This window comes from Phyllostomus hastatus, unplaced genomic scaffold (assembly GCF_019186645.2).
Source record: "Phyllostomus hastatus isolate PE091 unplaced genomic scaffold, TTU_PhHast_1.1 phas_scaffold_317, whole genome shotgun sequence".
In the NCBI taxonomy this organism is placed as follows: Eukaryota; Metazoa; Chordata; class Mammalia; order Chiroptera; family Phyllostomidae; genus Phyllostomus; species Phyllostomus hastatus.
The window spans coordinates 3,845,566-3,863,243 of record NW_025334023.1 but is presented as its reverse complement, the minus strand read 5'-3'; the positions used below and the strand labels follow the sequence as shown (position 1 = coordinate 3,863,243).

Below are 17,678 nucleotides of genomic sequence, written 5' to 3'. Positions count from 1 at the left end.
AAATCAATCTGTTTTAATTTTAATTGTTGTTGCAGTACAATTTTCTGTCTTTTACTCCCATCCCAGCCCACCCACCCAGCCCTTCCCTCCTCCCTCCCATTTCCACTCGCCCCTAGTTTTTATCCATGTGACCTTTATACTTGTTCCTGTAAACCCTTCCCCTTTTCCCCTGAAATCCCCCTGAAATTCCCTCTCTTCTCCCCTCCCCTCTGAACACTGTCAGTCTGTTCTCTATTTCAGTGTCTTTGGTTATATTTTGCTTGTTGGCTTGTTTTGTTGACTAGGTTCCTGTTAAAGGTGAGATCATACAGTATTTGTCTTTCACCGCCTGGCTTATTTTGCTTAGCATAATGCTTTCCAATTCCATCCATGCTGTTGTAAAGGGTAGGAGCTCCTTCTTTCTTTCTGCTGCATAGAATTCCATTGTGTAAATGTACCATAGTTTTTTGATCCATTCATTTACTGATGGGCACCTAGGTTGCTTCCAACACTTGGCTATTGTAAATTGTGCTGCTATGAACATTGGGGTGCATAGGTTCTTTTGGATTGGTGTTTCAGGGTTCTTAGGATATCATCCTAGCAGTGGAATTGCTGGGTCAAAAGGCAGATCCATTTTTAGTTTTCTGAGAAAATTGCATACTGTTTTCCATAGTGGTTGTACCAGTCTGCAATCCCCGCAACAGTGTACTAGGGTCCCCTTTTCTCCACAACCTCTCCAACACTTGTTGTTTGTTGCTTTGTTTATGATGGCCATTCTGACTGGTGTAAAGTGGTATCTCATTGTGGTTTTAATTTGCATGTCTCTGATAGCTAGTGATATTGAGTATCTTTTCATGGGTCTCTGGGTCCTCTGTATGTCCTCCTTGGAGAAGTGTCTGTTCAAGTCCTTTGCCCACTTTTTAATTGGGTTGTTTGTCTTCTTAGAGTGCAGTCTTGTAAGTTCTTTATATATTTTGGAAATTAAACCCTTGTCTGAGGTATCATTGGCAAATATGTTTTCCCATACAAGTTGGTTCTCTTTTTATTTTAATACTGTTTTCTTTAGCTGTGCAGAAGCTTTTTATTTTGATGAGATTCCATTTGTTTATTCTTTCCTTTGTGTCCCTTGCTCTGGGGGACATATCAGTAAAAATTAAGAGCTTCTAGCTTCTTAATTGTACTACCTACTGACTGGAATTCACTTTCTTCTTGAAAACATTTCTAAGACACCGTTACTCAGAGCCTTCTGTTTTTCTGTTCTGTTTTAATTCACATACTTCCAGGAAAACAGTTACCATCCTGAAAGTTTTCTGTTCAGTGTGGGTCGGGGTTAGTCCCGTTGTTTCTCAGATGTTCTGTGTGTCAGGTTGGGCACCCTGGGAGCAGAGCCTGAGACGAGGATTCTGGTGAAAGTGAAACCAATCTCTCACCATCACCAGGATAGAGCAGGGAAGCATGGAAGTGTCCTCAGCTGGACATTAAGTTCAGTATGACCCGACAGAGACTCTGGAGTTTACCCCCTTGAAACTGGGGGGCATTTTGTGCAGCCACTCACTGCACCTGGGCGATGGGTACACCAGATGGGTAAAGGGGGTTTGAGAGCATCATCCACGACTCCAGTGGTCCTCACACTTGTTAAAACAGGTCGCTGGGCCCCACTCCAAGAGTTTCTGACTCAGTAGATCAGAAGTGGGGCCTGAGAACATGCATTTCTGTCACATTACCAGATTCAGCTGCTGGAACTATGCTTTGAGAATCAAAGCACTGTATCACACAGCCTTGTGTGCTTTCTTAGACCACGAGCTCAAGTGATTTTTTCAGTGAGAGTGCATGGGAGGTACACTTTATTTGTTCTTACAAGCCTATTTGGCCTCTACTAGTTGTTTTTTGTTTGCTTGTTTTTGTGTGTGTGTGTGTGTTTTTTAGTTTGGCTAGTTCAAAAGCATCTCTCCTCAGAAAGTTGCAGGTCATTGTTCATAAGCTTTTAGCATCAAAGAAGCCGGAGGCTAATTTGATCTTTATTACCTTATAGATAAGCTGTGTGTTTGCTCTCAGCTTACAGAGTTGTTAGGCTTTCTGAAACCTCATGAGACCCTGGTTGCATGAATTTTCTTTGATTCTGATCAGCATTCCATGAATGCTTTTAATCTGATGTATTTTTTTTTCCATTGCTCTGGGTTTTTCTTCTACTATTTCTCTGATTATTTTCCCACCTCTTTCCCCTTCTCTCTGGAATTCTTATTACACAGATATCAGGCTTTTGAACTGATCCCTTATGACTCAATTGTTTCACCCTTAATAAAAAAAATCTTTTTTTTCTCTATATTCTTGGAGAATTCCATGACGTTCGCTTCTAGAAACTTTTAAGTACTCTCTGAAAAAAATTTTACTTATATATTTTTAGAGAGAGGGGAAAGGAGGGAGAAAGAGAGTGGGGAGAAACATCAATGTGTGATTGCCTCTTATGCGCCCCCCACTCTGGGGACCCAGCCTGAAACCCAGGCATTTGTCCTGACCAGGAATCGAACCAGCGACTCTTTGATTCTCAGGCTGGGACCCAGGTCAGGTCTCAGTCCACTGAGCCACATCAGCCAGGACTAAGAACTTTGTGGTTTTTGTTTGTTTGTTTGTTTTTGCAGAGATAATACAGAGAGTGCCCATGTACCCTTCCCCCGGTTTCCTCTCTTAGCACCTTACGTAACCATAGTACATACATCAAAACTAAGAAATAAACATTTCTACATTACTATGGCCAAACTCCAGGTTTTATTAGAATTTCAACAGTTTTCCCATTAACATCCTCTTTCTGTTCCAAGACCCAGTGCAGGGTACCACACCGCCTTCAGTCATCAAGTCTTCTGAGTCTACAATGTCACAGTTTCTCAGACTTTCCCTGTTTTATGTCTTTCTTTTCTTTCTTTTCTTTTTTTTTTATCATTTTGACAGTTTTGAAGCATACTAGTCAGCTCTTCGGTAGGACATCCCTCAGTCTGGATTTTTTTTCTCCTGGTTAGACTGGGGTGAGGTGTTCCTGGGAAGAATACCAAAATGGTGAGGGACTCCTCACATCACGTGATATCAGCTGGTGACCATAACCTTGACTGCTTGATTAAAGCAATTTGTCAGGTTTATCCACTGCAACATTACTATATTTTTCCCCTTTCCATAATTTCTTCTTTGGAAGTGAGTCACTAAATCTAGTCCACATTCATGTCGGGAGAACCAATTAAGCTCCATCTGGAAAGGAGAGTAGCTACATATGTTATTTAGGATTCTGCTGTAAGGAAGATTTCATCCCCTTCTCCCATGTGTTTATTTATTCCATCATTTATTTAGGCCAGCACACACTCATGTATATTTATTTTAGACATCGGGTTATATTCCGATACTACACTATTTATTTTGTTGCTCAAATTGTCCCAGCTTCAGCTACTGAGAGCCCTTTCAGGTCGGACTGTGTCCCTGACACACCCCATCCTGATTTATTTAAGCACTTCCTTACTTTCTGGTACTAGCTTCTAGACTTTCAAATTATATGTTTTTGATTTTGGCAACTATATATTTTTTAGAATTTAAAATTTAGAATTTAGAATTTAAAAATTAATTAATTAATTAATTTTTAGAGAACAGGGCAGGGAAGGAGAAAGAAAGTGGGGGGAACACCCATCAGTTGTCTCACATGCCCCAACTGGAGACCCAGCCCGCAACTCAGGCATGTGCCCTGACTGGGAATCAAACTGGCGACCCTTTGGGTTCACAGGCCGACACTCAATCCACTGAGCCACACCAGCCAGGGCAAGCAACTACATATTTTTTAATTTCCCAGAAAATTTTCCTGTTTTCTGACTGTTCCTTTTTATTAGCAGTCCTTTCTTGTTGTATGGACCCAATATATTCTCCAATTAGAATTTACTTCTAATCATCATGTTGTAAGTGCTGTTTCTTGGATTTAAAAGATCAGAATTACTCTCTAGACAAAGCATGAAACACTTAATTATAGTTAAAATATATGTAAGCAAGATAACTCTTGGCAATGTAAAAATACTCGTGTGATGGTCAGAGTCAGCAGATGGGGGGAGGGCGGCGAAGCCGAGTGCAGGTGCCGGCTTCATTTTACATGGAGGTGGCGAGATGCAGCTGAAGCAGGTGGAACTGGAATGAAGATCTTAAACAATTATTGCGCTTGAAGAAATAATCATTAGAAAAATAAGCCGACATTATAAGTAACACAACGTGGAAGGAATTGGAAGATGAGAAGTAGTGTGAGCAGATGTCTTCATGTTTTCATGATGATAATTAATACTGAAAATTAATTCAGTTCATCGATAAAGGGAGGCATATGCATATTAATCAGATTTGTGGTGAAAGCCACCACATCTCAAAACAGAAGAGATAATGGTTTCTTTCAGAGAGGGGACCTAGAGCAGGGTAAGATAGGATGGAGCAAGACAGAGTTTTCCCTTAGTAATATTCTGAATTGAAGCATTAAAAAACCAAACTTGATAAAAATAACATGTCATAAAAATAATGTCCATGTTTGTATCTATCGAACACAACAGCACTCGGTGTCGGACATAATGCGCAGGTGCGAGGGGAAACGACCGGGGGCAGATGAGATGCAGCGCGCAGGGTTGTGGCTGCAGAAAGCAGCCCACCGTGGGGAGGGAATTTCCCGGGGGCGGGCGGGGCCCCTTTCCTCTGCGCCTTCAGCATGTTCATTCACCCAACAGAGTACCCAGTACTGGCTGAATTTCAGACCGTTTGGATCCAGAGGCTTGGAGCTACCTTTGCTCTTGATATTCAAGCCAATTGTTACAAGAGACTGCTCACTCTAGAGCTGGCTGCCACCTCGGGGAGGGTGTATAGACCACGTGCATTTTCCTTTTCACGGTGAAGGAGTTTGGGGCAGGATTCCGGGAGGCATGGTGACCACCCCTCCTGGTCTGCCCACCACCGTCTTGGTTTTAAACCTGGGAGTCCTTCATCCCAGGAAACCCTCTGTCATGGGCAAACCTGGGCATTTGGTCATCCTTGCCCAGGGGGCAGTGCTAGCCCTACCTCTCACTTCTCCCTGGTCTTTGCTCCGCTGGAGGAGACCAAAGAATCCATGGCTTGTGTCATCTCTGGAGCTGATATAGCATGATCTCCTTTCTGAATTTGGGAGTGGGGGGTGGGGGAGCCCATAGGGTAGGTGGGTGGCTGATCAAGAAGCTGATGATGCTGACTTCTGGATGGCTAAGGTGAAGGGAAGAGGGTACAAGTAAGGGAAGTAGTAGAGATGGGGTGAGGTAACTTCAGGAAGGGTGGCTTCTTTGTCTCCAAAACTGCATGCATGGGGGCATACCGTTTGACCTTGGGAAGAGACCTGATTGTTATCCCCACCCCATTCCTTAAAATGCACATATTTAATACATATCTGTTGAGTACCTACTATGTACTATGGTCTAATTACTAAGTATGATCATTTATTAAGTGAGCCCTGTTTTAGGCCCCGAGGATGTTGCGAGGAACCAAACAGATTCAGATACAGATAGAGTTTACAGACTAGAAGTGAGCGTTGACAATTGATTTGTGGGTCTATCCATTTTTTAAATTTATTTGTCTATCTTTACACCATGCCATTGCATGTGTGTGCCCCTGCACTCGATGCCTTCACGATTGCAGCTTGATATTAGGTTTTAAAGTCATGTAGTATGGGTCCTCCAACTTCGCCCCCACCCCTGGAGACCGATGTCACTAGTTCCATATGAATGTCTACGAAGAAAAGCTTATTGAGATTTTGATTAGGATTTTACTGAATTTGTAGATTGGTTTTGGGAAAATAACAGCCTGATATTGTCTTCCAAGCCATGAACTTGATATACTTCTTTACTTTTTTTAGCCCTCCTTTCATTTCCCTCAACAATGTTCTATAATTTCCAGCGTAAGGGTAAAGGTCTTGCATGTCTTTCGTTAAATTTATTCCTAAATATTTATGTTTTTAGCGCTCTTGTAAATAGAATTTTAAATTTCATTTTCAATCCTTTCCTGCTGGTATTTAGAGACACAATTGATTTTTATATATTGACTTCATTTAATTCTGGTAGTTGTACGTTCCTTAGTATTTTCCATGTTAACAAGCATATCATTTGCAAATAGATAGCTCTACTTTCCTCCCCAATCATTGTGTCTTTTATTTCTTTGTATTCTTTATTGCAATGACTAGAATTTCTGGTATCAAGCTAATAGAACTAATGAGAACTGAGATGCTTATTTTATTCTTTATCTTACAGGGAAAGCATTCAGAAAGGTATAGAGATTTTCCTTATACTCCCCACCTCCACACCTGTGAGGCCTCCGCTGCCAGAGAGGTACCTTTGTTATAACTGATGAACATACACTGATACATCACAATCACCCAAAGGCCAGAGTTTACATTAGAGCTCAATCTGGATGTTGAATATTCTAGGGGTTTGGACAAATTTATATGTATCCACCATTATAGTATCATATGGAGTATTTGTACTGTCTTAAAAATCATCTGTGATGACTTATTCATCCCTCCCCTTCCCTTCAATGCCTGATCTTTTTATGTCTCCATAGTTTCACCTTCTCCAGAATGTCATATAGTTGGAATCACACAGTACGTAGCATTTCAGATCAGCTTCCTTCACACAGTGAAATGCACTTATGCTTCCTCCATGTCTTTTCAGTACTTGATAGCTCATGTGTTCTTATCACTGAATAATATTCCATTGTTTGGATGCATCCCAGGTTATTTATGCACACACCTACTGAAATACATCTTGGTTGCTTCCAAATGTTGGCAATTATGAATAAAGCTGCTGTAAACATCTGTGTGTCGACTCTTGTGTGGACCTGTTTTCAGTTTACGTGGGGGAATACCTAGTAGTATGATTGCTAGATTATATAAGAGAATGTTTAGTTTAGTTAAAAAACTGTAAAACTGTCTTTCAAAATGGTTGTACCATTCTGTATTCCTACCAGCCTTGGATGAGAGTTCCTGATTCTCCAAATCCTTGCCAGCATTTGGGGTAGTCAGTTGTTTTTGGAGTTTATCCATTCAAATAGGTGTGTAGTAGTATCTCATTGCTGTTTTAATTTACATTTCCCTGATGACTCATGATGTGGAGCATCTTCAGAAGCTGATTTGCTGTCTGTATATCCACTTTGGTGAGGGGTTACTTCTTTTTCTAGGACTAAAATTACATGATTTTGCCCACAGTTCAGTGAAACCATTCTTTTTCTTTTTTTTTTCTTTTGCAAATTAGATAATGTAGACTGATCTTCAAGGTTGCTCAGTCTTTCTTCTGGGGCCACCAATTAATAGGAAGCCCAGCCAGTAAATTTTTCACTTCAAATACCGTATTTTGAGCTCTAAAATTTACATTTCATTCTTTTTTTAAGGTTTATTTTATTCTCATTTGAGAGAGAGGAGAAGGAAATAGAAAAAGAAACACCAATCAGTGGCCTCCCACAGGTGCTTCAGCTAGGAGCCCGGCCCACACCCCGGGCATGTGCACAACTGGGAATTGAACCAGCGACCCTTCGGTTATGGGACAATGCTCCAACCAAAAAAGCCATGCTGGCCAGGGATCCATTTGGTTCTTTTTAATTTGTTTCTATTTCTGTGCTGAAGCTAAGCCATCTGTCTGCTCGTTCTGCACCTGTTTTCCTTTACGTTCTTGAACATATTTAGAACAGCTGACTTGGAATTCTCGCCTGATCAACCCAACATCTGGGTGACCTTGGCATCTGTTCCTATGGACTGCTTTTTATTTGTCTGCGGGTTACATTGTCCTGTTTTTTGTTTGTTTGTTTTCCGCACATCCAATAATTTTTATTTCTGTGCCAGACATGTCAGATGATATGCTGTGGGGACTCTGGATTTTGTCCCCTTCCTATGAGAGAGCTGACTTTTGCTCTAGCAGGCAGTTCAATCACTGGCTGGTTCTTCTGAACTGGGGAAGCTCGATCACATGCTCTGTTAGGCCATACCCATTGCCTTTATTATTTGTGAAATAATGGTGTAGAAAGTTTCTTTTAGTTTAGCTGTTACTGGTAATGTAACATAAAGTTTCAAGGTTGTTGTCAAATTTGGTACAAAACTCTAATGTTTTTATATATGAGTTTTAAGGCCTTTTTATTCATTATTTTTTGTATATGGTAACTGATCTTAAATATATGTTTAGCCTTTAGCTTGTCACTGAGGACCACTCTGTCATTGGTTTTACATTATTTTTTTGATGTCAGTATTTTGTATCAAATCTGGAAGACATTAAAAAAATTTAAGTAGTTTGATTACTGAAACTGTTTATTAGGTGAATTCCTCCTATTTATCAGGAGGAATAGGAGGAATAACTCCTATTCATTAATCAAATTGTTGAGCAATCTAAAAGTACGTTCACCACTTCTGTTTGGAATCTATCTCTTCCTCCTAATTAACTGCCCTTTTGGGGATGATCGGAGGAAACACTGTTATGGTTCATCACTTAATGTTTAAATAGTTTCTGTTGATTTTATCACTTAGTTTTTAAAAAATAACCTTCTTGAGGCATCTTTTACATATAAGCATATCATGTAATTAATCATAATTTCAAGTGTACAATTCAGTTATTCCTTTTAGTAAATTTACCAAGTTTCATAACATTTCCTTCACCTGAAAAAGATCCCTCATGCCATCCCTGTTAATCCTCATTACCCTCCTCCTCACCACTGTCCTCAGCAGCTATTAATCTAGTTTCGATCTCTATAGATTCCCCTTTCTGGGCATTTCATATAAATGAAATCATACAACATATGGTCTTTTGTGTCTAGCTTTTTCACAAAGGATAATGTTTCTGAAGATTATCCATGTTATAGCATGTATTGGTATTTGATTTATTTTTTTCATATTTTATTTAATTTTTATTGATTTTAGAGAGAGAAGAAATGAGGGAGAGAAACAGTAAGTGAAGGGGGGAAGAGAGAGAGAGAGAGAGAGTCAGAGTCATCGCTTTGTTGTTCCACCTATTGGTGTGCCCACTGGTTGATTCTTGTATGCACCCTGACAAGGTATCAAACCTGCAACCTTAGTGTAATGGAATGATGCTCTAACCAACTGAGCTACCTGGCTAGGGCTGTATTTTACTTCTTTTAATTGCTGAATAATATTCCTTTGTATGGATATACTGCATTTGGTCTACCCAATCCATGTTGTCAATCCATGTTGATGGACATTTAGATTGCTTCCAATTGTTGGCCATTGGTTCTATTTTACTTTGCCTTTAATCTTGGGCCAAATCCCCAGTCTTGAGACACTGTCTTTATTGTTAAGGTATAGCACCTCTGAGGTTTCTGTGGAAAGCCCAAGGTGTTCACTAAATTGCAATCCCTTGGGGTAACTGAAACTTATCTTTCCCGTGGTGGGAAATGTCTGAACTCTCTGCTCGGTTCTTTCAGCTTTCTAGCTCCTACTTTCTGCTGAAAGCCATCCCTATGTCCATATAGTCAGGGGCCAGCCAAGGACTTGAGGTCAATCTCTATGCAGATTCAGAGTCTTCACCCCACTGTTGCTCTCCTTTCCAGGGTCCCCCTTCAATTTCTAGCCACGGTAGCAAACCCAAATTCCTTCCTCTCGCAAGGCTTCTGCTTGAGTTCTAGCTCCCCCGCACTGCCCAGAATGGGGAAGTCCCTCTGGGGAAATACATATAAAATTAGCTTTCACCCAGTGTGATTCTCATCTTTCAAGAATGAAATTCTCTCCAGTTTGACTGTTTTTGCTTGCTCTCCAGTGCCTTCAAATCCTTGTCATATTTTGTCCAAAATTTGTATTGCTATTTGCAGGAGGGTTATTCTGATACAAGATACTTTACAATGCCCTGGCCGGTGTGGTTCATTTGGTTGGAGCATTGTCCTGTTCATCAAAAATTTTCGGGTTCAATTCCCAGTCAAGGCACATACCTAGGTTGCGGGTTGGATCCCCAGTTGGGGAGTCTATCAGAGACAACTGATCGATGTTTCTCTCTGACATTGATATCTCTCTCTCTCTCTCTCTCTTTTTCTCTCTCTCTCCAAGCAATGAAAAATGTCCTTGGGTGAGGATAAAAAAAAGATACTTTAGTATTATTAGAATCAGAACCAATCTCTCTCTCCCTCTGTCTTTTAGAAAGCTAACAATACTGAGACAACCTGGCAGAGGCTTTTCTGTTAACAAGGGCATATGTCCTTTCCTGTCATCTCCTGGCTCTGAGTTCTTCCTGTAGCTCGCTTGGCTGCATTTCACAGTAAAGTGAATGTTTGTATTTTTTGGCTACTCAGCCTCTAAACTCCCTTCTTATGTTTGGGGAATCCTTCACCCTATGATTCTTGGAGTAAGTTAAGGCCTGCCTCCTACTATGGAAATCACAAATGCCAAAAACACAATTTCTGGGTCCAGCAGAGGGCAGGGTTACATGACCTAGGGCAAGGGCACGTGCCTAGGCACAGCCAGTCAGATGCATGGGGGATTGGGCTCAAGGCCATAGATCCAGCCAAGAGTCCTTTCTGGTGAGAGATGGCAGTGACCTCGCTCGTTTCTGGGGCTAGGCTTAGTGCTGGCACTAGTGGAAGAATGAGATGCGGTGTTCTTTATTCATCAGTTGCAACTTCCTGAATATCCTGCCAGTACGTTCTTTGTCTATGTAAGTCAGCCGGAATTGGTTTTGTGGATTACAAATAAGAAACTCGAATTGTCCACCTAGTGACAGTTAAATATCAGCAATCCCACCATGAAGAAATCTGGTTAGACAAATGTAAAACATACTGGGAGCTGACCCATCCCTGAGCCTGCTTCCTCAGGATATGGCCCCTCCTCCTTTTTGGCCCCTCCCCACCCCTCTCTGGGCTCTGGCCACAGACCCATCTGAATTCCTCCAAAATGTCTTGCCCTCTCTTTCCTCCCTGGTTTTGCAGCTGTTGAATGTCCTCTCCCTGGAACACACTTACCATTCCTCCCCTCAGCTGCCCACACTACCCCCTAATTGGTATCCCCTCTGCACCCCCTCTGTCTCTTGTCCAGTTCATTCTTCACACCACAGCCAGGGCCATCTTTTCAAAACACATGTCTGAGCATGCCACTGCTCTGCTTAAAATGTTTTAAAGCTTCTTTACTGACCCTAGGATAAAGACCAAATTCTTTAACACGATCCCCCAGGTAGAGAGACACTTTGGAGATAGTTGTTCAGGACTGGCTGGATAAAGATTGAGGGGACCAAAGGAGGAATCAAGGGTTATACGCAGATGCAGATTTCTGGTTTGGGCGGAGGTAGGGAAGCTCCCTAGTGTATTAACCTCTAACGTCTCCGAGGCGTGCAGCAGTCAGGCTCAGATCCTCCCTGAACAGGGAGCCGAGAACCCATCCCCCACCCACCCACTCACTCTCACTTCAGCCTGACATTCAGCTGCCTGACCAGCTAAGCAGAGGCGTTGGGTCTGAGCTGCAGCTCTACTTTTTATTTGCTGTGTCCTTGACTGAGGCACTTTCCCTCTTAGAGCCTTTCTTCTCTCATCACTGAAGCAGGAATAATACTTCTTTTCTCTCTATCTTTTGGTAAGGAATTATTGTCGCGAGAGGTAAAAATTCAAGCACGAGACCCACCCAAGTCGGGACCTACCTGGAGACGACCATCTCTTTATGAGTCTCAGCAATGGAATCTATTTGCCTTTTTGAAAAGTTACTCTGGTTTTCATGTGGAAGATGTATTAGAAATGGGTTGAGACAGGAAGGAAGGAGCCTCTGGGCCCCTCGACCATCAGTGCCCTTGGAGAAATGCGTGGGGAGGCGGTGTGTGTGGAGCGTGGAACAAACAGACCTTCCCTACACCTCGGTAATCCTGGATGCTCCACTGTCTACTGTAGGTGCCTCAGCAGGTGCTGTCGGCTCTGCCTCCAAATATACACGAACCTCTTCACTTCTTTTCACTTCTGCTGCCGCCACCCTAGTCTAAACCATTATCCACTGTCTCTTGCCTATAGCAGTTGGGGGATGCACTGCTTCTGCTCTTGTCTTGCTCCAAGACATCTCCTTCCAGCAGCCAGGGTGACTTTTAAAAATGTAAAGCAGTCACTTGTACTCATCTCCTAAGTCCTCCACTGGCTCCCCAACCTCCTTAGCCCCAACCACGAGCCCTGCGTGATCTTCACCACTCCTCCCCACTCACCCAAACCCAGGCACCCTGCTCCTGGGCTTCCAAAAGGCCCCGCTTCTGTACTTGCTGCTTCCTCTGTCTGGGTAGCTCTGCCCCAGGCTCTCCCACATGCTGCACACAGCGCTGGCTCCTCACTGTGGGCCTCAGGCCACAGGTCCCCTCCTTGAAGAGCTTTTTCTCAGTACACTGGCTCCCATCATGCTTTGTTTCATCATCATTTTATTTCATTCATAACACTTCTTACTGCCTGAAATTAGATTATTTATGTTCATAGAGGTCTCCTCAAGATTACTACTTTTGCATTTTTATTAATTTTAATTATAATAGGAATACATAATAATACTGTATTCCTGATGGGCAAAGCAAAGAGACTCCCTTCGCTTCTCTTCTCCCCTCCTAGATCCCTCACTGGAGTGACAGCTTCGTTTGTTCTGTTGGTCACTGTTTGTGAGTGCCTAGAACCATGTACGGCACGCTCGACAAACAGTTCCTGAATGAAAAGTAAATCAAGGGCCACGTTCCGGCTCTACTGCATGTCAGCTTCGCTTGGGAGCGGGGTGTTTGGAGGGGAGGTTGGAGGCCAAGGTCCAGACAAAGCTATGGCTTTGGGGCAAACTACTCAGCTTCTCTGAGTGTCAGTTTGCTCATTTATACAGAAAGGGAAAAGAGCATTTACCTCACAGAACTGTGAGCACCAGGAAGCGGCAGGCACACTACACACCCCCTCGTGAAGTTCGCAGGCCAGCAGGGGCGTACTTGAAGTCCTGCAGGTTGACCCCACAGGCTATCGATCTGCTCAGCACCCTGAGAAAGAACGTGAGAGCCGAGCTTCCAAAGCGGGCTGGGAGGAGCCATGCTCTGGCTCCACGCCTCTCTCCAAGAGCACCGTTTACCTGAAACCATCTGACATGTCTTCCTGGGCTGTTTGTTTTACGTGGAAATAATGTCAACATTACATCTTATATTGAGTCAAATAATGTTTTGGGCACCATTGGCGGGAAAACCACTGGAGATCATCTGGTTTGGTTGAACTCCTATTTTCCAGGTGGGGAAACTGAGGCAGAGAGTGGCAGGACCTGGCCACTCCCTCTTGGTAGGGGTCCCTCTGGCTCACACAGTGGCCTCTCCCCTCATCACACAGGACTCTGCTGTATTCCTCTTAAGATCCCCGGTTTTAGCAGAAACAGCAGGTGTCTTCCTCTCCTTCCCTTGTGGGAGTGAGGGGGAAGCCCAGAGGCCAAGGCCGGGAGGAGAGTTCTAAGCCTTAATCCACAGCCTCCTAGCTCCTAACATTGTCCAGACCCTGGACTACCCTGACTGCCTATCAGTCCCCCAAGCCCCCAACCACCGCCATCTGGAAATAATTACAGTAATTCTCCTGGGATATCTTTCCCCGACTATATAACAAGCATAGGTATCTGTTTCTGAGCATAAAAATTACAGGAGATTTTTACAGACCCACAATCGCATCGGAGTAAATGATAGCTTCCTTTCCTCCCATTAACAGGCCAATGTTAGGGACCTGTCAGGGGCAAAGAGTCAAATCCAAGAGTGAAAGACTCACATTGTCCCCCTCCACCTGCGAGGGAGGAGCAACCCCAGACAAAGCAGGGTCCCAGCCAGGATTTTGAAGGACACCAAGAGGCCTCCAGGGGGATGGGTTAACACTGACTAGGCCCCTACAGTGTCTGTCAGGCACTCAGCAGGGTCCAGCAACACACCTATGACCAATTTTGCAAGCTGATACTACTGTCTTTTGCTGTGTTCAATGCACACTTTTTTTGCCCAAATTTTTGAGGGAAACCTAAGGATGTGCATTATACAGGGGTATAATGAATACATACCACGGGTATAATAATCCCATGTACAATGCACACAAAACGTGGGTGTGCATTATGCCCTGCAAAATATAGGTCTCATACTTTACACATTTGGAGACTGGTTCTGAGAGAGCTGGTGTCCCAGGCCACCCCCAGCAGCCTGTGGAGCTGTGCCAGGGTGCTTTCCATCATACTAGCTCACCATGCCAGACTCCCAGGCACAGCAGGCCAGCTCTATGCCCTCTTCCTTATCTTCTCTTCTCACTGCTTCCTCTTTTAGGGCAGCCACTACCGCTGCCCTTGCTCACTCCCGTCCCCCTCCCACTGTCATCTGTTCCCCAGCATTGACGTTGTCTTCTTCTGCCCCCTCCACCCCTGCTTCCTGTCTCTGTTGGGTTGTTGGGTGTTATCTCTCCAGGAGGGTGGGGAGTTGGGGTGGGGGAAGGGTGGAGCAGAGGGCGACGGCCTTGCCAGGCACTCAGAGTCCCCCACCAACCCCCATCCGTATCCTGCTAGGGGTGCCGCCAGGAACTGGGGCTTGGAGTACGCGGACCCTCGGTTTTCACCTTCTGGAACACACAAAGAGCGCCCCTTATGTGCCCCAGGGAGCGGCCTGCGCACACGCACCGCTGCACCAAGACTTGCACACCACTCCATCCACACAAACACATTCTAACCGGCCCGCGCACACGGCGTGCACACGTCCCCGCACCAGCACACTCTCCCAGGCACACACGCGCACGTATATCCACCGCAGCGTGCGCCCTCACGTACACACCACATACACCACATGCGCGCACACGCACGCACACACATAGACGCATCTGGACACGCACCTGTGTAGACCCCCAAATGCCCTGCGGGCCCTGACGCCTCCAGCTGCCCTGGCGGCTGGCTGGGCGGCGCGCGCACACCCAGACACACGCGCACACTCCCGCACTGCTCCACGCCCCTGGCCGCGGCCTGGGTGCTGTGCTGCGCGGCGGGCGGTTCGGCGGGCGGTGACCCGGGCGGGGGCGGAGGCGGCGGCTGCGGCGGCGGAGGCTGGAGAGCGGAGGAGGCGGAGCAGGGAACCGGGAGCCTGCTGGCCGGAGCTCCTCCTGCCCGCCGGGGATTTTCCAGCCTGGGCGCCTTCGCCGCGGACCTCCCTGCGGCCGCCGCGGACCATGGGCGACAAAGGGACACGGTGAGTGCACGAAGCGGCCGGTTCGCTGCGTGTGGGGCTGACCTGGGAGAAGGTAAGGACAGGGGTTCTAGTCCACGCCCTGGCTCTGCGTTCGCGGTCACCTCCGAACCGCCAACGCCTGGCTCAGCGGTGCTCAGTTCTCCTCTGCCCCCGAGGTTTCCCCGGGTAGTCGCTGGCAGGGCCGTGGGCGGGGGAACGGGGACGCGAGGACCGGGCTGCCCCATATGGCTCATGGCTCCTCGGCGCGGAGACACACTCACACACACTCACTCTCTGACACTCAGCACTGGCCAGCAGATGCGGTCAGCCACCAGGGGTAGGCTGACACACAATGGCACACGCTCATGTGGGTACACCGGTGCACTCATCCACGGGCACACTCGTTTGGCACACACTGACATTCACTGCCACACACCGATCACACAGTGACACTGCCGTACACTCAGTGGTATGTACTTGTTAACACATTCTTGCCAACAGTCATGTTGTTGTACATAATGTGTATACCAGATGTGTCGCACTCCAACACGTCAAGTCTAACACACCCTTATGCTGCACACACATGTTGGCCTACACGTGTACACTGTCCCTTTTGCTCACTGTAGCAGACACTCTTACAGGGACACACACGCTGTCACCCTTATGATATGCCCACTTTGTGCTGGCACGTGTCACACTAACATGGTGTTCATGGACTGCACCAGCACTGACCCTCACGGACACAAGCCAGACGAATGCCCACACAGACTGGCGCCCCATGGTCACGAGCACTCAGCCCCTGGGGCTGCTGACACATGCTCTCTAGTCCCCACGGGTCACACGGTGGGAGAAAACCGCACCCTAACCACTCTGTTTCCTTTCCCTCTGACCTCCCTGAAGCCTGGCACAGCTGGCCAGGATCTGTTTTGAGCTGGGGGTGGGGAAGGGAGCCTGCCCCAAAAGGGAGAGGATATGCCCCTGAAATGGAAAATTGGGACAAAAAAAGGGAGGAGGGCTGGAGCTGGGGCCGGGTGGCCCCTGGGGACAGACCTGGTCAGATGCTCAGCCTTGTCACCCTAGCTCTGCCCCTGCCCTAGGTCTGCCCACTTCCTTAAGTTCTCATAGAAGCGTCTCCTGTACCCCCTCTTGCTACCCCTTCTGCAGCCCCTCCTGCACCTTTCCTTCCCATCCTCTCTCCTGTTCTTGGGCCCCATTGCTTCCTCCTCTCTTCCCCCCTCCCCCTCCCCCTCTCCTTGCTTCCAATAATTACTTACTGAGCACCTGCTGCGTACTAGGCACAGTGTGGGGATCAAAGATGTGTGCTGAAGGAGCAGATGGACCAGGGAGAAATGACCCTGGTGGTCACCATGTTTCAGGACCACAACAAAGTTATTTCCCACCCACTGCCAACTGACCCTCTCTCTCGGCATCATGAGAGAGGTCCTCCAGAGACTATTCCACTTTCCAGAGGGAGAAACTGAGGCTCAGAGGTAACTGGTGCTCCTAAGATTTAGAAAGGTGCTCCTAAGATTCAGGATGCTTCCCAGCCATCTTGACAGTTCTGCAAGGAGGTTAATTTTCCTCTCCCACTTCCTGGAAGAGGAACCAGAGCTCAGCGAGGTTACCTGACTTGCTTAAGGTCAGGAGGGGTCAGAGGCAAGGGCCTAGACCAGAGCCCACATGGTCCCAATTCTCTGTGACTGCTTGGCACTGCCTTGCCCCTGGAGGGTGCTGGGTTCGAGTTCAGCGTGGGGTATCCTGTTCTGTGTGTGGAGGCCCTGGGCTGGCGGGGGAGGCTTCCAAAGGTTGTGAGGTGTCTGCATCACCTTGAGAGCTGGTCCCCGTTGCAGCCAGCTGGCCAGCACTGTGACCCGGGACTCTGTCCGCAGTGGGAGAATGTGTGACTCTCTTTTCCACATCCATGTCCCTCAAAGCCGAGATCCTCCTGACCGTCGAGGTCAGACTTTCCTCCCTGCAGGAAATCAGCAGCTCTTGCTCTCCTTCATTCTCCTTCGCTGCTTCGGCGTCGGGGTGACTCAGCCCCTCTCAGGCCTCGGCTTGCCGCTCTCTGACTTGGGGAGGAGTGTCATCGGTCCCTGCTGCCATGGGTGGTCAGCAGGATGCAGACACCATGGGCAGTGAGGCACCTATTGGAGATGCAATGCTTGGAGGCAGGGCCTTTTCCCTGCTCTGCCTCTAACTCACGGGGGGACTTTGGAGACCTTGGGCATTGTCTCCATCTCTCTGGACGTTAGTTTCCCCGCCTGTAAATTGGAGCCATTGTTAAAATTTGCTAGGCTCTCCTTGTCTTCACTGAGCTCACTGGGCAGGGTAGGAAGTGCTGCCCGAAGCCTGGAGCCCAGGTCAGGCCGCACTCCAGCCAAGGGTAGCCCTGCTCCCCTCTCTGTCTTTCCTGCAGCCCTAGTTGGCCTCCCCCTCTCTCTCAGGCAGATTTCCTGATTAATTTGGAAGAGAAGGGCAGAGTCAATAAAGGGCTGTATCTTGCCTTGTTCCATAAACTGTGGGACTCTGCTTTATCTCGGTCGT

General features: G+C 46.4%; 1 protein-coding gene across 2 annotated transcripts in view; it reads left to right on the top strand.

Annotated features, from left to right (window-relative positions):
* The first annotated feature begins 14,651 nt into the window (after positions 1-14,651).
* Positions 14,652-17,678, top strand: part of ARRB1 (arrestin beta 1) — a 66,939-nt gene continuing 63,912 nt past the window's right edge. The window contains exon 1 of one of the 2 annotated variants that reach the window (XM_045817783.1): positions 14,652-15,152. In XM_045817783.1, the coding sequence (XP_045673739.1) occupies positions 15,133-15,152 (20 nt within the window). In that variant the 5' untranslated portion in view covers positions 14,652-15,132. The remainder of the gene's footprint in view (positions 15,153-17,678) is intronic. The other variant, XM_045817786.1, reaches the window with a different exon arrangement.